The 20630-nt window shown below is 37.1% G+C and overlaps 1 protein-coding gene across 2 annotated transcripts; it reads left to right on the top strand.

The window, feature by feature from the left end:
- Positions 1-936: 936 nt before the first annotated feature.
- On the top strand, positions 937-16343 carry LOC100887893 (MFS-type transporter SLC18B1). 2 transcript variants are annotated; one of them, XM_030974891.1, is made up of 13 exons: positions 937-1056; positions 2431-3433; positions 4328-4423; positions 5134-5207; positions 6265-6412; positions 6939-7007; positions 7520-7526; positions 8983-9218; positions 9695-9786; positions 10408-10503; positions 13122-13196; positions 15013-15156; positions 15739-16343. In XM_030974891.1, exons 2-13 carry the CDS (start codon positions 2687-2689, stop codon positions 15836-15838), a joined length of 1884 nt encoding a protein of 627 aa, XP_030830751.1. In that variant the 5' UTR covers positions 937-1056; positions 2431-2686; the 3' UTR covers positions 15839-16343. The 2 variants fall into 2 exon arrangements, with proteins under 2 accessions (XP_030830751.1, XP_030830750.1); XM_030974890.1 differs by having other exon boundaries at positions 7520-7613.
- Positions 16344-20630: the final 4287 nt, after the last annotated feature.

The following is a 20630-nucleotide window of genomic DNA, read 5'->3' as shown; positions in this document are numbered from 1 at the left end:
GCATGATTTCAATGGATATTAGGAATGAATGGGAAATTTTTAAAAAAAGTTATATAATCAAATGCAACCCTACACTTTCCACCAAAATAAAAGAAAGAAATAGCCCTCATTTATATGACATTATCATTGACAAAAAAAAACCCCTCTTCTTTTCAATTACTTTAGTACATTTCTTACTTTTCTATCTACGTATTGTTCGGTCTGAAACCTGAAATCCATCAAGTTACTAAGACCTTTTATTCCATTGGCAAAATCGTCGTTGAAGAACTGATCGTAGCTCTCGGGTTTAACCTCCAAAGCCCCCCCCCCCCAAAAAAAAAAAAAATAAATAAATAAAATAAAAAAAATAAATAAATTAAAAAATAAAAAATTAAAAAAAATCCCTAAGTCGTGTCGATGTCACCACATCAAAGCCCATGATCCAAATTCTGTCAAATAGTTGATAATGAAATGAAAGAACTGTCAATTGAAAAAGAAAATGAATCAGGAAGGGGCTGTCAATCGCCTCCCCCCCCCCCCCCCACAAAAAAATATAAAAAATGGAGTCGATTATTTCCTCAAACTACATATTCTCAGAAAGACGAAGAAAAAACTTATTTGTTTCGATTAAAAAACAAAAAATGGTGTTAGACCTTGTGAATAAAAATAAAAACACCCAAATAATGTAATCTAAATCTGCGCCCTCGAACACAAGTTTGATTTGGGTGTTTTTTGAGGATACCTCAAATTGCTCATTCATTGCAGTAGGTAAACAATATACATTCACACACAAAGAGGAAAGAATAATGACGGCATCAGAAAGCTTGGGTCTAGAAGTTATATTTTGTTCTTTCAAATCACGAATCCGTATTGTACTTACATTAAAAGAAACGACGCCCTCTATAACACTATTGATGGTTGCACACTGATTGTGAAGTCCGTAGGGAGAGAGACGGAAGGAAAGAGAGGAATTTAGAGAGTGTGGATGTTTGTTCAGAAGTAAAACCGGAAAATGAAACTCAAAATTGAACAATATACACACAGTTAACAGATTCGGTAGGATATATCATGTGAGAGGTAAGCACGACTCAAATCGCTTATATCTTACTAATAGAATTGTGGTGGCCGTGGTACTGTACTGTTAATAATTTAGTATTGGTGTAACCATGACAAGCAGAGTAAATACAGTAGCAGAAGCTACATCAGTAACAGAGGTAGCAGAACTCTTGAGCAATAAAAGAAGTATTATTATTGTTAGTTGTAGTACTAGTAGTAGTAGTAGTAGTAGTAGTAGTATAGTAGTAGTAGTAGCAGCAGCAGCAGAAGTATAGTGGTAACAGTAGTAGTAGTAGTAGTAGTAGTAGTAGTAGTAGTAGTAGTAGTAGTAGTAGTAGTGTAGTATAGTAGTAGTAGTAGTAGTAGTAGTAGTAGTAGTAGTAGTAGTAGTAGTAGTAGTGGCGGTGGTATTAGTAGTAGCCGTAGCCGGTAGTAGTACTACTACAAGTAGGTCTAGTAGCAGCAATAGCATTACGATGCGTGATATAGAAATTACGCCAATTGTGCACGTGTATTCAATTGGGCATTCAAGCATTTTAAAATCGACGGCCTATGTGTGAAAAGAAGTTACGGGACCTCGATTGGTACATTAAACTGTCCTTTTTAATTTCAAACGGGACCAATACAACCAACAATTTCGCACCCAAACAATTCATGTCTATCATGCCTCATGTTTTACGGCGTAACACACAATAAGATGCTTATGGGACCAAAATATATTTCCGCAATGCCGGACGAAGCAGGGCGGAGTAACCCTTGGAATTAAAGACGGGATATACATGTACCTGCACAATGTATTCACTTTCATCGTGCTTGCATTATTTATGGAGAGCGATGGGAGCTCACTGCAACATGTACACACAATAAGAACTATATCATGGTACAGTGCCTCGACCTTCTCGATTTAGAAGCTATAAATCTGAATTGACGACTATATATACAGTATTGCAAAGTGTTGTCACGATTAAAAATACAAGAGTCATGTTGTAAGTCACTTTTTTTGGCAGAGGTACAGTGTTCAAAGGTCTTTTTGTATTTACTCTCCATAAGTCATATTTGTTATTACACTGTCGTCAGTACCATTCATCAATGGGGGGGGGGGGGGGGGGGGTGGAGCTGATTGCGACATGTTAACGCAATGGGAACCATATATCGTTAATATTTTTTATTTCAACTCTGAAGACATTAATTTGAACAATGACGACCCCTGAATGATATCGCATTACATAATGTTGTCGCAATTGGAATATTTTAGAGCTACAAGCAGTAAACATAATTATAGGGGGCAATCGACCTACCACTTTTTCTTTCTCTCTCTCTCTCTCCACTGATCAGATGGTATAGGACAAGTTTCAAATTGACTGATATAATTTTTTCTTCCGTTCAAACTTGCAGATATGAATTTGAATCGTTGGTATTTGTGGACGACTCGGTAGAAAGTGGAAGACTGCTAAAGGCCATGATGGAATAGTTACTCCAGGGAGGCATGATCTCCGCAAAGAAAATTCATCGATTCCGCAAATGCAAACCACAAATTCTAACCGGCCAATAAGTAGCATATTTTGATAAAGAGTCAATCATTTCGGTGCCGATAAGAGACTGATTACCATAGAGGCCCTACAGAAGCGACACATTGAACCAATCATAAATCATGGATTTGCAAATTCAACAAGATGAGACATTTCCTGTCCAATCAGCGATGACGGGGGGCAGTGGTCAGTATGATGAGATATTGACTGACCAATCAAGCAGCAGAGCTTCGCCTGGCGAATCTGGACACGGATTGGACCAATCAGAAGACAGCGCCAAAGACTTTTACAGATTTAGCGAGAATGTGAATCAAACTTCTGCGAAATCTGTATGTTCTAAGGATATTGATGGTTTATCATTTACTTATGAAAATAACCAACAATCAGATTACGTCACAGGCCCCCATGAAGAATCACCCGAGAACGTGCATTTACATGATTCAGCTGTCACTGAACAAACTGAAGTAATTTCGAGTGATGATTCGACCTGCTCCCCGTCGATTACTTCGCCTCTAATATCTGACGAATCAAGAACTTCCATTCAAGACACCAACCAATCAAGAACCTCCATTCAAGACACCAACCAATCAGAAGACTCCTCTTCGCGCCTCGATAGTGGGATCAACCAATCAGAAGACTCCTCTTCGCGCTTCGATAGTGGGATCAACCAAGTTGAGCATAACGGGGATGGTAGCAACTCGAGTTATCAGAGGGACGAGAGGAGCAAGAGCGCATCTGAAGAAGATGAAGTTTTGAAGGAGCCTTCTAAGCTTACCAAGTCTCAAGTTCTCATCTTCATCAGTCTGGCTGTCTCCATCTTCCTCGATCAAGCCTCCTTTTCGGTTCTGGCTCCTTTCTTTCCAAGAGAGGTGGGTATAATTTTACTTTTAAAAAGAAAGAAGAGTTCTTAAAAGTTCTAGAAACTTGTCTCATCAGCGATAAGGTGTTATATAAGGTATAAGGTGGTAAACACCTTCTCGCGCGTGTGTGGGGTGGGGTGGCACCTGTCTTTTTTTAAATGAACAAATGCAAATATACAAGGCCATCGATGAGGGAGATGGTGCGGTCCTTTAATCTTCTTTTCTCGTCTCCTCCCCTCCATTTCCTTCTCTTTCATATTCTGCCTCTATATCCTTTTCCATTGTTATCGTCATCCTAAGGGAGGCGCTTCCCCCATAGCTATGCCTCTGTCTGTAAGTGTCTATTCCTAGCATAATATCTGGTAGAAGTATTTTGAGAAACTCAAAAACTAAAACAGTAGGCAAAAGATGTAAATTGTTATTTTGACAAGTATTCGTTTGGCATCGTTGGATGTGTCATGGTAAAGTCCTTCATTTACTTGACTCTCAATCCAACGGTTGAGGGCTTGAAACCCACCTCAGCACTAATATCCTTTGGCAGGACATTTATCCATATCTTGCCTCTCTCCACCGAGGTGTAAATGTCAACAGGTGGGGGTAATAATGATTGTAGGGCCCCCAGGAAAAGCTGTTTGATGGGGCTATCCTGGGTAAATGAGACATTGTTATTAGTATTATTAGTATTATTAGTGTTATTAGTGTTATTATTATTATTATTATTATTATTATTATTATTATTATTATTATTATATCATTATTATTATTATCATTATCTGAGTATCCGATGGATTTTGATACCTTGCTTCTTAATGTCTCAGCTCTAATTCTATTTGCTGATCCAATAATTTCATATTAATGTTTATCAGCATTGATATATAATCTAAAAAATCATTAATTTTTCAGGCAAAGGAGAAAGGTGTTTCAGGTCTACAAATTGGTTTCATATTTGGTGCATTTGCTCTCGTCAATGTCATCTTTTCGCCAATCTTTGGAAAATTTGTGAGTATATTATTATACAGCCACAATGTGCAGCCCTCTCCCCTACAAAGTATTCCCTACAAAAAAGAATTCGTTCAAATGTATCCTTGGCCTCTACCTAACATTATCAAAAAGGTCTTATCGATGGGATGGTGCACAAACTACTAGACTCTCAACAGGGATGATGTGAGGTGAGGGAGGGGGGGGGGGGATCTATTGATACTAACCTTCATAATCTGGATAAATTGATTGCCAGTAAGACCTATGTATTCACTTATAATATAATATATTTAACAATTTGTATAAGATGGTTACACTTTCATGGACTGTTGTTCAATGAGTATTTTCTTTATCGTAGCTTTTCGTAGTGAAATTTAGCAATACAAATATAACATAAATAAGTTGATTAATAATAAATAAATACATGAATAAAATAATGAGGCCTTATATCATGTCTTGACATACTCGTTAGGCTTTAAGTTGTAAAATAAGCTAATAAGTATATTGGGTTGTCTTTTATGATTATTGTCTGAGATTATGTACTGTATAACATGTGCCACTTTACTGGAATGATAAGGGTGATCTGAACACGGACATATACGTAGTAGGTCCGTGATCTGGAATAGCCATTAAGTAAGTTGAATGCATACAGTTGAATGATTGCCGAGAAATTTCAATAAGATTTTAATCTATGGTCAGATCTACTATTTCCCATTCGTATTCCCTTTCAGCTTCCTAGACTTGGAGCAAAATTCACCTTTGTTTCCGGAGTTTGGATAGTAGCCGGATGTAACATCCTATTTGGGTAAGTATGTCAGTCAGCGACCTCAATGTAAACTAGAATATTATATAAGAAGTCCTCCTGAGTTCGGTTCGATCCAAAAGTACAATGTACTCTTTAGTGAGTCGATCTCTGCTTTAGCTGTTGCCCTAATTAAGCATTTATTGCGCTCTCTGCTCCACGAAGAAAGTACACCTTTGAGGGAAGGGTATTCCTGTTTAAGAAGGGATATTATAGGGATATCATGGGGGAACGGTCATCCCCCCTTGCCCCCATCATCATGCCAAATATTACCGCCTATACCAATGTTTATATCAATCCAAACAGTAATGACGTTACCTTTTATGAAACAGCTAGAAAAAAACATTGAAAATATTTGATCATGTTCATACTTTTGTCTTCTGTTACGCCTCCCGGGGTACCGCGGCCCTCAAAGGGCATCATAATTCACCTCAACGGCTCCAACGTTCCGTACTCCGTTCATGATGACATCCACATTCGTGTTTATGGTCTTATGGTACGCTACCCGTTGTACCGCGGCCCTGGCTACCAAGAAGGTCGTGATCGTATCATCCATTATAGCAGCTCAAACATTCCTCATTAAGCATTTATTTCAGGCTCTGTGATGAAATCAGATACGTCATCATTTCTGGCGCGGCCTTGAAAACCATTGCGGTCATTACCGCCGAAATCCATTACGGTCGCTCCAACGTTTTATATTCCCTAGTTCATTGCAGGTTATTTGATGAGATGTATAATCTACGTTATTTTCGGTTAATGATTGTTACCATCCGGCGAGGCACCATTGTATTGCAGCTTGTGTTACTACTGCAGTCACTACCGCATCATTCATTTTGGCCGCTTAGACGTTTCTGATACTACAGTTTTAATTTCTTTTATTACTGGCAGATTATGAAATGAGATTCTATTCACCTTTTTGTATCTTGTTTTGTAATCTTTAATTAGTCAATCACTGTACAGTGGCCTTTGGTACTGCTGCGGTCATGACCGCGTGATTCATATCGGCCGCTTAGACGTTAGTAAGTTGTAAAGATTTCATTCATTTTCTAATTTATTACAGGTTCTGTGACGAAATAAAATCCACTTCAACGTTTGTAATCTTCTGTTACGTCACCCGTTGTACCGCGGCCGTGGGTACCGCTGCGGGTGTAACTGCAACATACACCATAGCCGCTCAGACGTTTCCTGATCATGTCGCTCAGACCGTCGTAAGTAATATTAACGATTTGATTCTAGAAGAAGTACCCCGTAGACCTATATGCGTCTATTTTGAATTCAGTGGCTGTAATAATCCTAGATGGGTAGTGAAATGAAACTTCCTGAAAGCCGTTCACTTGAAATCCACTCCGTAAATATTATATCGAGAGCTAACAACGGAAGGAAAACATAGATTACGACCAGGGCAGCTTTTCACGAAAACGTCATAATTACAAGTTCGCCGATAACCAATAGAAACGCGTGTATTAAAATAAACAATTAAACACGCGTTTCAATAGGATGTCGATGAACTCGTACCTATGTCGGTTTCATGAAACAATGCCCAGATGATTATTAAGTTGTTTCCCTTTCACATTGCCAGGTATCAACAAAGACCTTCCGAAAGCGTTTCCTGTGTTCCTTATACGTTCATTTTTGTTTTTAGGCGAGGGGTTACGAAATCTGCATTTTGATTAAACGTACCGGTACGTGGTAATATTATTAGCCCGATAAATGATTTCATTTTGATCACTGCAGGGTTTGATGGAGACCTTTGGTGGTCTTGGATACATGGTTGGTCCTGTCATTGGTGGCTTCCTGTACGAGGTAAGAGTGACTCTAATGGTGTCGGCTTTACCCCCGTCTCTCCCCCTCCAAATTCCTCCAGGACAATAATATTATGACAAAAATTTTACTTTGAATGACATAAAGACTTACAATGAAACACACCGTATACAATCACATCCTTAACGTAATGGAAGTTTTGATCATTTACATATCAGGTATTCTGCAACTAAGATTAAGATTAAGCACACTTCGCAAATCTTCGGAATAATTAGATACAATTTCTGTCTTCAGTGGATGTTTTATTTTTAATAGAATAGATCCCGGGCCATGTTTTGATGTGGGTACTGAAATAGGCCGACATTCATCCTAGCATATAACCCATAGGGACTATGGTGATAATACGGTTGAGTATACATCCTGAATATTATGTTTGCTTCCTGGATGAGGGTGAACTGGATGTTATAGGCCTTGCATGATTATAGTGATGATTTCAAATAAATTCAGTATTTTAAATGGATGATAACGTACTGCTCTATAATCTTTATACACAGGTTGGAGGTAATGATTATAAGATTCCATTTATTGTGCTGGGGTGTGCTGATATGGTTTGTGTTTTTCTCAACTTGGCCTTGCTGCCTTCAATAGGTAGGAAATAGTTGATTTATTGTTTGGATTTTTTAATTATTTTTTAATTTAATTTTTTAATTTTATTATTATTATTATTATTGTTATTATTAAAATCATTATTATCGCTATTATCAGTATTATTATTATTACTTTTTTAGGGGGAGGGTGTGTGGATATGGTCAAAGTTATAAATTCTTGATTTCTGTTTGAATTGATGTCATGTTTCTTGATTGGAGGGAGGTGGGGGGGGGGTTGTAATTAGAATAAATATGAATTCTAATACTTGTGTACCACCACAAATATGAGATATTTTGAAAAAATTGAAAAAACCGTTGAAAAATCGAAATAACGCCTTTTATGTCGTATTTCAGCCATTGCCGATGTTGGCTTTTTTGTTGGCATTTTCGTGTTGCTTACAATACCCACAATAAGCCGACTCATGTATTGTTATTTCTAATTTAATAATTAATTAACGGTCACCGTGTTTTTTTTAAGTGGAGCTGAATTGGGATGATGGTAGTGGCTAAATTTCACACATTTTGGGGTCTAAAATAACCTTCATAGCAATTTTAGGTTCTAAAAGGGCACTATAAATGTGATAGATTAGAATAAAAGCAACAACCAGGCACTTTAAAGGCTTTTGCGGTCTGAAAACGGAACTCAACTATCCCTTTAAAGAGAAGGTTGAGTTCTGGGAAGAGGTGAAAAATAATTTGTGAACTTTATCATTCTTATTATGCAAGTGTGGAAGAACATCAGATAAGAAATGTTCCCTGAAAAGCATAGCTCTTTAAATGCCTTCATATTCTAAATATGTCATGTTCATCGTAAAACTCGGGGGTAGGGTTTTTACGCCACGTGTTCGTGTAGTCCCATATACATCTTTCTGTGTACAGTGTTTGTAACTTTACCAAGACTTGGCCAAATTTCTTATCATTTTGATGATTCCAGAACCTTGCAATACACACAAATTCTTATATGCTAGATGATCAACCTTTTCTGATCGATTCTTTCACAGTGCAATCGCATGACCAGAACTCAACTTCATCTTTAATGTAAACGACCGTTGGTAGAATTTATAAATCCCTTTAGACGGGTCACTCTAGGTCTGTCTGTTAGCGTTTTCTTGAACGAATACTAGGTTACTAATCAGTGCCCCTCACTGTATGGACCCGATCTACTGCATCATGTGCATGAATTGTATGAATATATTTTATTTAGTCGTAATCACCAGAAGCTCCTGTTTGAAGGGATGATTCTGGTTTAAGCTTGTGTTATTCTGTTTAATATTTTGTAAAATGCGAAGAAGGCACGAAAGAACATATATTTTGCGTGGAATTGAAATGTTAACACAGTGTATTATACTTCAATAATGTAAAATCTGTAGGTAACGATGGCACAAAAACGGGCTCCATCACCAAATTCCTCAGCATTCCATCGGTATGGCCTGTCGGACTTAGCATCTTCGTCGGGAGCGCATCTTTTGGCTTTCTGGACCCCACCCTATCCCTTCACGTGGCACAGTTCACAGAGAGCGCGATGGTAGTGGGTCTGCTCTTTTTACTTTCTGGAGGATGTTATGCCTTAAGCTCACCTTTGTGGGGTTGGATGGCTGAGAAACTGGTAGGAACAGGATGCTTTCTTAATGGTGTTACTATATGTTATTCCTCTTCATGTCGCGTCTTCTTTTTCCTCACCATGCCGCGTCTCCCTCTTTTTCTTCGTCCTCTTCTTCGGAGTGGGAGGGGGGGGGGTAACCCTGTCTACATGTTAGAATCTATGCCATTTCTGTCTCTCAGCAGACGGTATGATCATAATATAATATGTGAAGAAGGTAATCATCAAATTTGAGGCCTTCCTTTATTATCATCATTAATGTTGTTGTTGTCGTTGTTGTTGTTGTGTTGTGTTTTGTCTTGTTTTTTTTTGGGGGGGGGGGGGTGGGACAGGACGAGAAGAGGAAGGAATTGGTACCCCACCCTCCCAGCTAAGCTTTTAAGTTTTTAAGTAATGAACTTTGGATATAGCCGGTAATATACATTACATTATATGAATCCAAGATATTTGAATACTTTCCATCTTGTTTTATTACTTATTAGAATATATCTCGTTTAATGATAATCATTGGAACCATCATGAGTGGAGGCGCTTTTCTGCTAATGGGACCATCACCTCTTCTTAACCTTCCAAAGTAAGTCATATCTTATTTATCTGTTTGTAATTTCATTAATTGGTACCATTGTCAATAACATAATGTCTTATTCACATGCTGGGACCCTCAACAAAAAAATGTACTTTTATATTATCAAACACTGAAAAATATTAATTCAATGATAAAACGTGGTAATGAAGGCCATGTTGTGCATATAGGCTTTATAAATATCTATAGAAGAAAAAAGAACGATTCTGGCTGTAGCATTGGTGCCTGTATTATCATCTTCTACGCATTCGGTTCATTCATTATAGTTTATTACGAACAAAACGATATGTGTCAACAGTATAAAATAATTATATGTTGTTTATGTTCACAATATTATGTATTGTATTAATTGTATTAATAAAATCAAATTAAGCAAATCATATATTATTGTACGAGCAAATTCATAAACACATGCTTATAGCATATTTATATGAATAGAATAGTTATATGAATAGAATAAGTAGAATAAAAATCATAATCTGCAAAATCAAAATAAACACTTTACAAAATACGCTCTTTTTACTATTGTTCGTATGTCACTACTTTTCATGAATCCACTATATTTTGTATTATTCCTATTCCAATTGTTTTTCTTTGATTAATTTTATCCAGTGAATTATGGATTATTTGCGTGAGCTTAGCCTTATGTGGCATCTTTCTCTCAGCCTCAGTCATCTGTTCATTCAATGACTACCTGATCTCCGCTTCGTAAGTATGACATGAGGGCCTCGTCTAATGCTACGGTCACAAAGATTCGTACGAACGATAGTTTCGTACGAATCTCCCTGTTTTTCCATTGTCTTCCCCGAATTTCCATTGTCTGAAAATCGTTCGCACGGCGTTCGTAGCAGTTCGTTTAGCCTCGGTCACAAATGCCATTACGAACTGCTACGAACGCCGTGCGAACGATTTTCAGACAATGGACATTCGGGGAAGACAATGGAAAAACAGGGAGATTCGTACGAAATTATCGTTCATACGAACCTTTGTGACCGTAGCATTTGTAACGTTATGATAAATTATATTTTTGTTTATTTGACGATTGTATTGAGTTGAGAGCCGTGTCAGAGCGTGGAAGTACCACTAAATCAAGTAGAATGATAATATGCAGAGTTATAAGGGGAACATGATCACCTAATCACCATTTGTGGCAGTGGTTTGGGCCTATAACTATAATTACAGTTGGAAGAGTAGCTGGGTAAACACCAAGTATGCAAGGAGGAATTGATAGGAGATGAGAGGGGAGCAGACCAACTACTATAGTATGAAATGGACGGATAACATCCCGCAGTAGACGGCCAATGTCATTTGAGCGCTGAAGCCAGCTAGAACAGCCGTAGACAGAAATTTATGGAGAACCTGTGTCTCGGGTCCATTTCATGCTCGCCCCAACGCGCAACGGCCTCCAAGTTATGTGATATAGATAGATAGATCGATTTCCCCCGTCTCTGTCCCTAGCCTTCTCCGCCTGTCTCTAGAACTTGAAAATAACAAATTAGTTATAATAAAATTAAAAATGTACGCTTATAATCATCAACTTGAATACGTCTCGCTTTTACAACCTGACATGGTTCCAAATCCCATTTAAAGTTATAACCTCGATGTATTATGACAAACATTGTTTAAAGGTTATATTATTTCTTGTTTGATCGCGCGAGACGTACAAGACAGGCGCGTACACAGGGGGGGGGGGGTTTTGGGGGTTAACCCCCCCCCCTTTGGTATTTTTATGTGTGTAAACCCCCCCCCCCTTTGATTTTTTTTTTTTTTAATTATTTAAAAAAAAAAAAAAAAAAAAAAATATTCCCATGGCTGACCTAAAAAGGTGAACTTACCCCCCCCCCCCAGTGGAGCGAAATGTCAATTTTTCAAATTTTGAGACAAAGAAAGAAAAAGTGTCCTCTTACCCCCCACCCCCCCCCCCCCCCCCCCCCCCCCCCCCCCCCCCCCCCCCCCGCTTATTCAGCGGCTGGCTGAGTCGTTGCGAAATTTTCGGCCCGATTTATAAATCTTAAACCCCCCCCCCCCCCCCCTTGAAAAAATCCTGCGTACGCGCCTGGTATATGTACATGTATGTTTGTATTCACACGTTGAACAAAATATCAAGGCTGTTTTACTTTAACCTGAAGAGATCTTTAGTATAATCTGCTGGTACTATTCCAGTCAGTTCCATGTATAAGGATCCATTATAATTAAAGGGATCCGGTAACTTTGTCTCAGATTCTGAAACAAAATCCTGGATTTAGCTCATGCTGCAATGATAATTATAAGCCTTCAGGTCAGTCAGGAACCCCATGACTTTTACAAGCCGATCACCTGTCTGACTATCAAGATATTTATGATTGTAAATCGAAACCAAATTTTGCGTTTTCCTTCCGGTTTTCATAACACTACAGTCTATTCAGGAAAACGAATATGGTAAAACGTGTCACTCAAAGATTTTTACTTTTTTGAGGCACTTCTTGATCATTTTGATGCGCGTTTTTTCAGGGCTTCAATATTATACCATATCACAGACACCGATAGCACATAGGGCCGTGTACCTCAGATTTAGCGTTGTTAAACGATGCATCTTGTTTTATTTTTCTTTACTCGAGCTCTCATGCAGTGGAATACCCCAGTGGCGGATCAAGAATCCTCGTGATGGGGGTGGGGGACGGGGGGGGGGGGTGGCTTGTTGATAAGAACAAATTCCTATATAACCGTAAACGTTTTGGAGAGGGTGGTTACTATGCCCAGTGTCCGGCCCCCTGGATGCATGAATCAATGTGAGCTAACCCCCCCCCCCCCCCCCCCCACACACACACACACGGGGTCGTAGGGACCGCATTCGTGCTTCCAAAATCTCTGGTAAACGGGTAGGCCTACTTTTCGGCCCAATAATTGTAAAAAGGGTGTATTTGACTTCTCACCCGGAGATTTCTTTTAAATTTTTTTTTTCTCTCTCTCTTGTGATTCCTGAGAATTTAAATAGGGGGATATGAAATTAGAAAAGTTTTTTTTTCTCTCTCTCTCTCTTGACTCCTGAGAAATAAAAAAAGGGGTTTATAAAATATCTTGAATATCAAGTGTTCCGGATTTAAGGGGGGGGGGGTCTCCTAGGCAGGAAAACCCCGCAAAAAAAGGGGGGGGGGGTTATAAAATGTTGGCAGTCCTGAGATAGGGGATTGCTTGTAAAGGGAGGAAACAAGCATACGCATAAAATAACACTGAGTAGGGGGGGGGGGCGGGGGGCGGGGGGGGGGGTAAACCCACGCACCCGCACACACACAAACCCTTCCGCTGATTCCAATTTTTTTTAACAATCTGTTTTCAATTGACTACAGGAATCATGGTTTTCCAGATGACATGAGCACTCAGGCCGTCGTTTCGGGCATTTTCACTAGCTTATTAGCTCTTGGGTATGTATGACATCTTTATGTAAGCACATCGATCAAGAAAGCATGGTTTGTATACCCTGTCCCTAACTTTGATAAAAAGTATACAGCAAAGCTTTGACTTTTACGCCTCATTAGAGTGTGGATATTCGACATTTCCAAAGAAAAATTGAATTAAGTAAATGAGCAAGTAGGAGCCACAGTGGCAATAGTAATAATAATAATAACAGATCACATTTATAACGCGCCTAATACATTGTTTCTAGGCGCAGTGGTGCTGTTGTCCCAGCAGCCATCAAGTGAAGCAATATCCTTACACGAAATAAAGCCGGGACGACAGCACCACAAGTACACAATATTATTCAGTAGTCAATTACAGTATGTTACGTTACAAAATCAAAATTACAGTTTGTTACAAATAAATGAATAAATCAGCTTAATCTAACTTAAATTCTGCTAAGGATGACTTATTACATAACAAATAGAAGTACAACATCATTTATTTATTTGACATGTTTAGAGAAGACAAAATTCATGGTATGTTTTTTAACAGATGGGTTTTTAACATTACTTTGAAAGTGGATGTAGAAGGAGCATTTTGAATGTATGACGGGAAGCTATTCCACAACTGGGGGGGGGGGGCAGCTACAGAAAGTGCTCTATCCCCGTATCTTGTTTTCACACGATGGCATCGGGGTAGTAAATATTTATGTATAATTCTTTAAAAAGAAAGGTTTTTCTTAAAAGCTATTAATAAACATAAACTCTTTGAAGAAAATAAAAACATCAAATGTACAGTTTACAAGTACACAGGAAAATGTTATCGCGAGGAAGCACATTTCTTGGATTTTAAGAATATGAAAATGGTCGCTTCGTTTCAAATTAGAGAGGCATTCATTGAATATTTCAGGAATATTTATTGAATAGTTGAGTATCAAAACCGTTAAAACTGCCTTATTAATATACTAAAATGGATGGGCAATAAACTAAGATTAAAAAAGCAGAACTATCGGGTACTTTGAGGAGCTTCGTTAAAACAATCGTAGTAGTCAATATGAAGATCATCATACATCCAGATTTATAAATGTTTCATCGCACAAATTCTTCGCATTAGCCATTATGTATATCCAGTTTTGTTGACTATATAAACTTGTATACAATGCAACCAAAACAACGACATACAAATGTATTAAACGGCATATTAAACAATGATTAATTGAAATAAGGACTCGAGAGGATTAATCATCAGAAAACTTCAGACCAGACCACTTCTTCACATGACTCCCTAATTTCTTTTTTTTTTTTTTTTTTTTTGTATAGCTTTGACATATTCAATTCTCGGTTTATGTTTCACTTAGGGCTAACAAAAAAGGTGTTGTGTTGCCCTTTGCGACCGACCCCTAAATCTTGAAATATACGGTCGGCTTTTAAAAAAAGTTTTTTTAAAACCGTTTTTTAGAAGAAAAAAATGTATTAAAGCATTAAAAACTGAGAAATCCAAGCCCAAAGAGGGAGTAAAAAATATTTTTAAAAAGTTATAAAAAGAAGAAAAAAGATTTCTGACCGACCGACCGACCTATGTTTTGGCACCTAAAGGGCAATGCAACATCTTTTTGTTAGGCCTTATGCTAAAGACATTTTAAAGTTCGAAGTTGATCCTTGAAATCTGCATTTATAGATATAGAACTTTAAAAAGAAGAATACAAATTTATGCATGAAACAAATTCTAGATTTATGTTTACTCCTAACAACATATCAAATGAGGAAAATGTGTAGACTATATGAACTTCATATTAATTTTACCGCTTCTTAATTATTTTACCGATTCGTCCTCGTGCAGGAATTTCGTGGGTCCGTCACTCGGCGGCCTGGTCGTTCACCTGTACAGTTTTGACTGGTCTGTAACCGTCATCGGAGGCATTCAGGTCGTCGTCGCCATCATAGTCGCCCTCTTCACTTTGAGCGAATTCTGCTGCCAAAATAGGCGAGTTGGATTTGGATTTGTAAAGGGGTGGAAGGGGGGGGGGTTGGATATCTTGTTCCTTTCCTACCCCCTCCCTCGACCCTCTCTTTATTTCTTTTCTTTTCAAATCGTGAGAACTACTTTCCCGCTCAGGGTATCTCTACTAGGGGGGGGGGGGGGGCTAATGTGTCGCAGAATCTTTGCAGATAAGTTGCCAAACATTTATCCTGAAGCAAAGATGTCTTATTGTTTGATTTGCCATATTAAAAGGCTAAAGTCTAAATTAATGTACTGAAAGACTATCAAGAGGGGGGGGGGGGGGGGGGTGACGGATGCACACATTTTATGCAGGTAATCTTTTTTCCACCCTACTTGAGCCCTTTATTTGTATGGTCTGGGTACCTACTGAATAAAAACAACATGGCTAAATTGCATAATAGGCCATGATCATTAGAGTTGGTTATAAAAAATATTCCTAGAAGTTTATTACAATAATCACTAACACGTTTTACTAATTTTCATACATAAACTATACCCCCCATGGCAAGAAGAATTTCTATCAATATCATTTTTTGTTCTTCTATAATTTCACTTTCTAAACAGAAGACGACCAACACCATTACCGACACGTGTGATGGCATCAGTGAATGAAGAAGACTTAGTTCAAGACAGTATGGAGCCCCTCCTTAAAGGACACGTATGATTCACCTCAAACATGAATGGAATATTCTACTACAGAAGAGACTGAGCAAGGATGAACTGGAATGATCTATTTTTTAAAAGGGAAGCAATCTGTGCAAACTTATAGAAGTACAATATTTCAGTAAATTTATCAAGGATCTTTTGAAAGTGATTCTAAGAAATGAATATGCCATGGTAATAATGTTTATTGTTTTCTTACACATTTCGTAAGGGGAGGGGCATCTGCTACGATGATTTGCAATTCTTTATCGTCTAATTTCCATCTCACCTTTTCTATCATCTAGATCTTACGATTTGCAAATGCTGAATACTGCGAAGCTGAACATTTTGTTTTTGCTGGAGTTACTTTATAGTCCTACTTCAGTTATGATTTAGAAGTCATTACATTCAGCTACCTCCCGTAATTTCGGTTAAAATTTGAAACAAAATCACAAGACCGAATTTGTCATGGATTACGTCATTTTACAGTCATCGTAGACAATTAAAATGTCAAATAATGACACAAATGTGGTAAGGAGTACATTGTTCTTTCTTGTAATCACCAACCTTGCTTAAGCAGTTATCATGAATAATACGACGAAGGGCCCTTAGGGAGAGCAGTATTTATTACACCCATGATGCTACCCAGGATAAACGAGGCATTTTAGTACTCGTTCGTTCGTGTTTCCTTAGATCAAGATTAATGTATCTTGATCTTTGTAGCAACTACTCCGAAGATCAAGATACATTAATCTTGATCTAAGGAGACACGAACGAACGATTACTCACTTTAGGAAAACATCTCATTTGAACCAGGGAGGTGTCAGTAACCTCCCTGGTGTGATTACGATCAAAAATTCACTTTTTTTTTTCTTACTCGCTTTCAATACCCCGTCTTAATGTATGGTTTACATCCTCTTGCGCTCACTTCTCTCTCTCTCTCTCTCTCTCTCTCTCTCTCTCTCTCTCTCACACACTCTTCTCTCTCTCTCTCTCACTCTTTCTCTCTCTCTCCTTCTTTCTCCTTTCTACCAACCTCTTTCTCCTTTCTACCAACCTCTTTCTCTTTTCCACATTCTCCAAACAACCCTTCCACACTCTGTTATCCAATGATTTGCAACGAAAAGATGTAAACGCTGATGAAATGAAAATGCATTCAGACTTATTCAGATTTCTTTTACCCCAAATGTAATAAAAAATCTCTTCTATGTAGCAATATTTACAGAAGCATTTCGTCAACACAAAGTCAAATATTTAATTTACTTTTCATTTCAATTCATTAGCATGTACAACCATGTACATTACCAATTACCACACACGAAATATACTGGCAGTAGACACGTGCCATGACATAGCTTCAAGCTGACGTGAATTCTCATCTTAAAGCTTATCCAAGTACTATGCAAATAAATCTTTGATGAAAAATAAAAACAAAATCAGTATTACATACAGGAAAATGTTAAAAAGGATTAAAAAATAAGAATGTTCAATGAATCCTAATTTCATCTGGTCAGAACCAGAAGGGTATTAACTCTGTTTTAAAGAATAGAAGTTAATGCCCTTCTGTCTCCCAACAAACAACTTCACAGAGAAAACTAATAACCTCATTATCTACTGGATTTGTTACTGATTAGAAATCAAAATGAGAGGGGAAAAAGGACTAGAAGTATCACTACTGCGATATTCGATGTACTTGTTATCAGCACAAAAACATAAATTTGAATACATATAGGTAAGTACATTTCACTGAACAATGACAACATACAAATGGACATCTGTATAATGGCAAATATTATCAGTTGGAAGATAATTGAGAATCATTAAAAGCATATATTACGATGTATTTTGGTCGACTCAGAACCACACATCGTCCATGTTAATGGATGGTATATAATTGAGAATCTGTATCATGCGCACGAGGAACAACTTTATAAACATGTGCTGGCATAGAGTTACATGTACATAAAAGGCAACATAAACTCAGCTGGCAAAGAAATTCATATCTATCTTTTACAAATTTATGAAAAGAAAATGGTTGTGGACATGTCAATCGTCTGGCAGTTATAATTACTCAGTAGCTAATAATATATCATGCTTCTAACACTGAAGGTCAAAGTATGTGTGGACTTGTTGCAGCATTATCTGCAGATTAGATAAGCATATAGGATGATGGTGTCTGATAAAAAATTTAAGACTATTGTCATGATTTTCATTTGCTAAACAAAAAGCGATAAGGCAAGTATTAGAGCTTAACAGTGATCGATTTTAAATACGTATATGACATACCGACATAAATAGTTATGGACAATAGACAGGCAATGTATACATTAAGCAAGAGAGTTACAGATATGTACATTAAAATACATTGAGAGATAAATGGGTTGTCACAACCAGAGAACAAACCAACATCCCAATATTCTTGAAAGCAGCCTTAGTAAAAGTCAGTAAAACTTGGTCCATTGATCAATGGAAGACCATGCGTCAACCCATAAGTTCATGTCATTTTGAAACACAAGTTAACAAAAAATAAGATGGATTTGGACATGAAATGAAAATTGGAAATCAATTTCATACCGATGAGTTAAGGTATAGTCAAAGAATAATGGAGCTTTGAGTAGGGTCTAGGTATTCAACCCTGGCTAGTGCGTTAACCCTGGCCTTAAGGTTAGCTCTGGCCCAAAGTTAGGGGGGATTTTTTTAGAATAGGTGACAGAACTGATGAACCAGGGTGAATAAAAAAACAGAATGAGAAAGTGTTCAGGATTAGATTGATAAGTAGTAAGAAAACAAGAAATGAAAAACATTTTAAAACAAAATAAAATGAAAATGTAACCCTCTACATTGAAATCCTGATTTTGATAGAAGTGCAAATCAGTTAGAATCATGACATCACATGATAATATAAGAAAACAACACCAGAAGGTGAAAAAATATTAACATATCAGGAAATAAGAATTGCATGTACATTGACATAAAGACTCACGTTTTAACAGACAAAATATACAAAGCTATCCATATGGACATTTACATAATGTACACAACCAGTCTACTACAACTTACTAGTCACATAACGTTTTATAATGTAAGCGATTTCCATCTTTACCATACACCAATAATTGCACTTTTAAGAGTCACAAATAGCAAAAAGATATTTGGTTTCTTCTGCAACAATGAAAAATTCAAACGAATCCTCCATCTTTCTGACAATGAATCATAAATATATTGATTAAGATTATTTCAATTAATTAATTCCAGTAATCACATTTCTACTTGATGGCTACAAACTGTCTCACTAATTGCACCTAATTTGCATCGTTTCACAGCAGATTTTAAGCCAAGTCAATTTTCAATTATATACAAATTATATTCCATTTTGTCTGGACAATAGCTGGCAGAGTCACCAAATATTAGAGTGCAAAATGTTTATATAAAAAGATACAAATTCAACTATGATTTGTTCTGGCAGCATTGCTACAATTTCAGACATATGATACCTTGAATTTACTACATAAGTAATAATACAATTGAAATTAATTGCTAATACGTGTACATTATGACATATTGGGAGAGGATGAGGAGTTTACTGTTTTCATACATATCTTCATTCATATATTTATAATTATGTTCTTTAATACATATTTATATCTGGAAAATAACAATAATTATGCCTACTTTAGATACGATCTGTGAGAACATGAAATATGATTTGAATTAATAAGAAGCCTTTACCCCAATCTAAAATTGCTCTAATGCCATAGGAAACCAGAAAAACATTTGAATGATTTGTCTTGTCAAAATACGCCCAATCGTAGGGGCATTTACATGTATTTGTTAATTCAAAGGTTGTCAAATTCAAACACAAGTATCCACATTGTCAAATGCAAAATATGAATGATTTAATAATTCAGACAGTTATAGTCCAAGTGATTTTATAAGTCTGTGATTAAGTGTGTGTTCATTGACAGCCCTATTTACTCTGTCCTAGAATAAGTGTCGAGATGTCTGTGGTTTACATTGCCTAGTATCAAAGTTCATCTCTAAAAGTTATGATCCATTTAATGGTGAAATACTCCAGGCCAGAGCCTTATACACACCTCTCTACTATATAAAAGTACATTGACCCTACTGAGAGAATGAATACCTTTTGAAATTTACAATGATAGATATATCTTTACTACGAGATTTAGAGATATCAAATGTGAAATTGTGTGACAAACAACACAGAGAAGGGTACTTTTATAGGTAAGACTAAGTCGACAGTTTGGAAGAACTTGAATTAAATCTTTCTCATGGCAGAGTACAGACAGGCAGTTTAATTAAAGATAGATAAATGTGTAATATAAAGAAGGGAGGTATTCAGCAAATATATTATAGCTTTGCTACCCAAGTTGTTCAATTTTTTATGTGATATACATGTAGTACATGTGGCAGGGCATAGCGATTATAGATCATTATGAAAATGTGATGAAAACAGATTGCTGTCTGTATTTTGAGAACCCATATTTTTCATTTGTCAGAATCCAAACTTTCTCGTTTGAAATTGCACCGTTGTGGCTACTTTTATAAATGTCATACAGGATACATGTCAGACTACCTTTGTCAAAATACACGCACATAACCCAGATATGCCAACTGGCCTTTACTACAGCTTTCAGGGAGGATTCATTTAGAGATCCGGGAGGTTTCTATCAATTGCATACAGCATAATAGGAATAATCTTTCAAAAAATCGGGGAGGCATTCAAAGTTGTGTGGAGTGACGTATCAAAGAAATTTTAAAAAAAATTCAGGGAGCCTCCCTGAAAATCAGGCGAG

The sequence above is a fragment of the Strongylocentrotus purpuratus genome, unplaced genomic scaffold (assembly GCF_000002235.5).
Source record: "Strongylocentrotus purpuratus isolate Spur 01 unplaced genomic scaffold, Spur_5.0 spur5_scaffold_7, whole genome shotgun sequence".
Classification (NCBI taxonomy): Eukaryota; Metazoa; Echinodermata; class Echinoidea; order Camarodonta; family Strongylocentrotidae; genus Strongylocentrotus; species Strongylocentrotus purpuratus.
Note: the sequence above shows the minus strand (reverse complement) of the source record. Positions and strands in the feature narration are given on the sequence as shown.

Bases quoted from the DNA above. Each gene is read 5' to 3' on its own strand.
- LOC100887893 (XM_030974890.1), top strand. From the start codon at position 2,687: ATGGATTTGCAAATTCAACAAGATGAGACATTTCCTGTCCAATCAGCG. The intron at 5,208-6,264 runs GTAAGTATGTCA...AATTTATTACAG, and splicing joins GGATGTAACATCCTATTTGG to GTTCTGTGACGAAATAAAAT. The intron at 7,614-8,982 runs GTAGGAAATAGT...TAAAATCTGTAG, and splicing joins GGCCTTGCTGCCTTCAATAG to GTAACGATGGCACAAAAACG.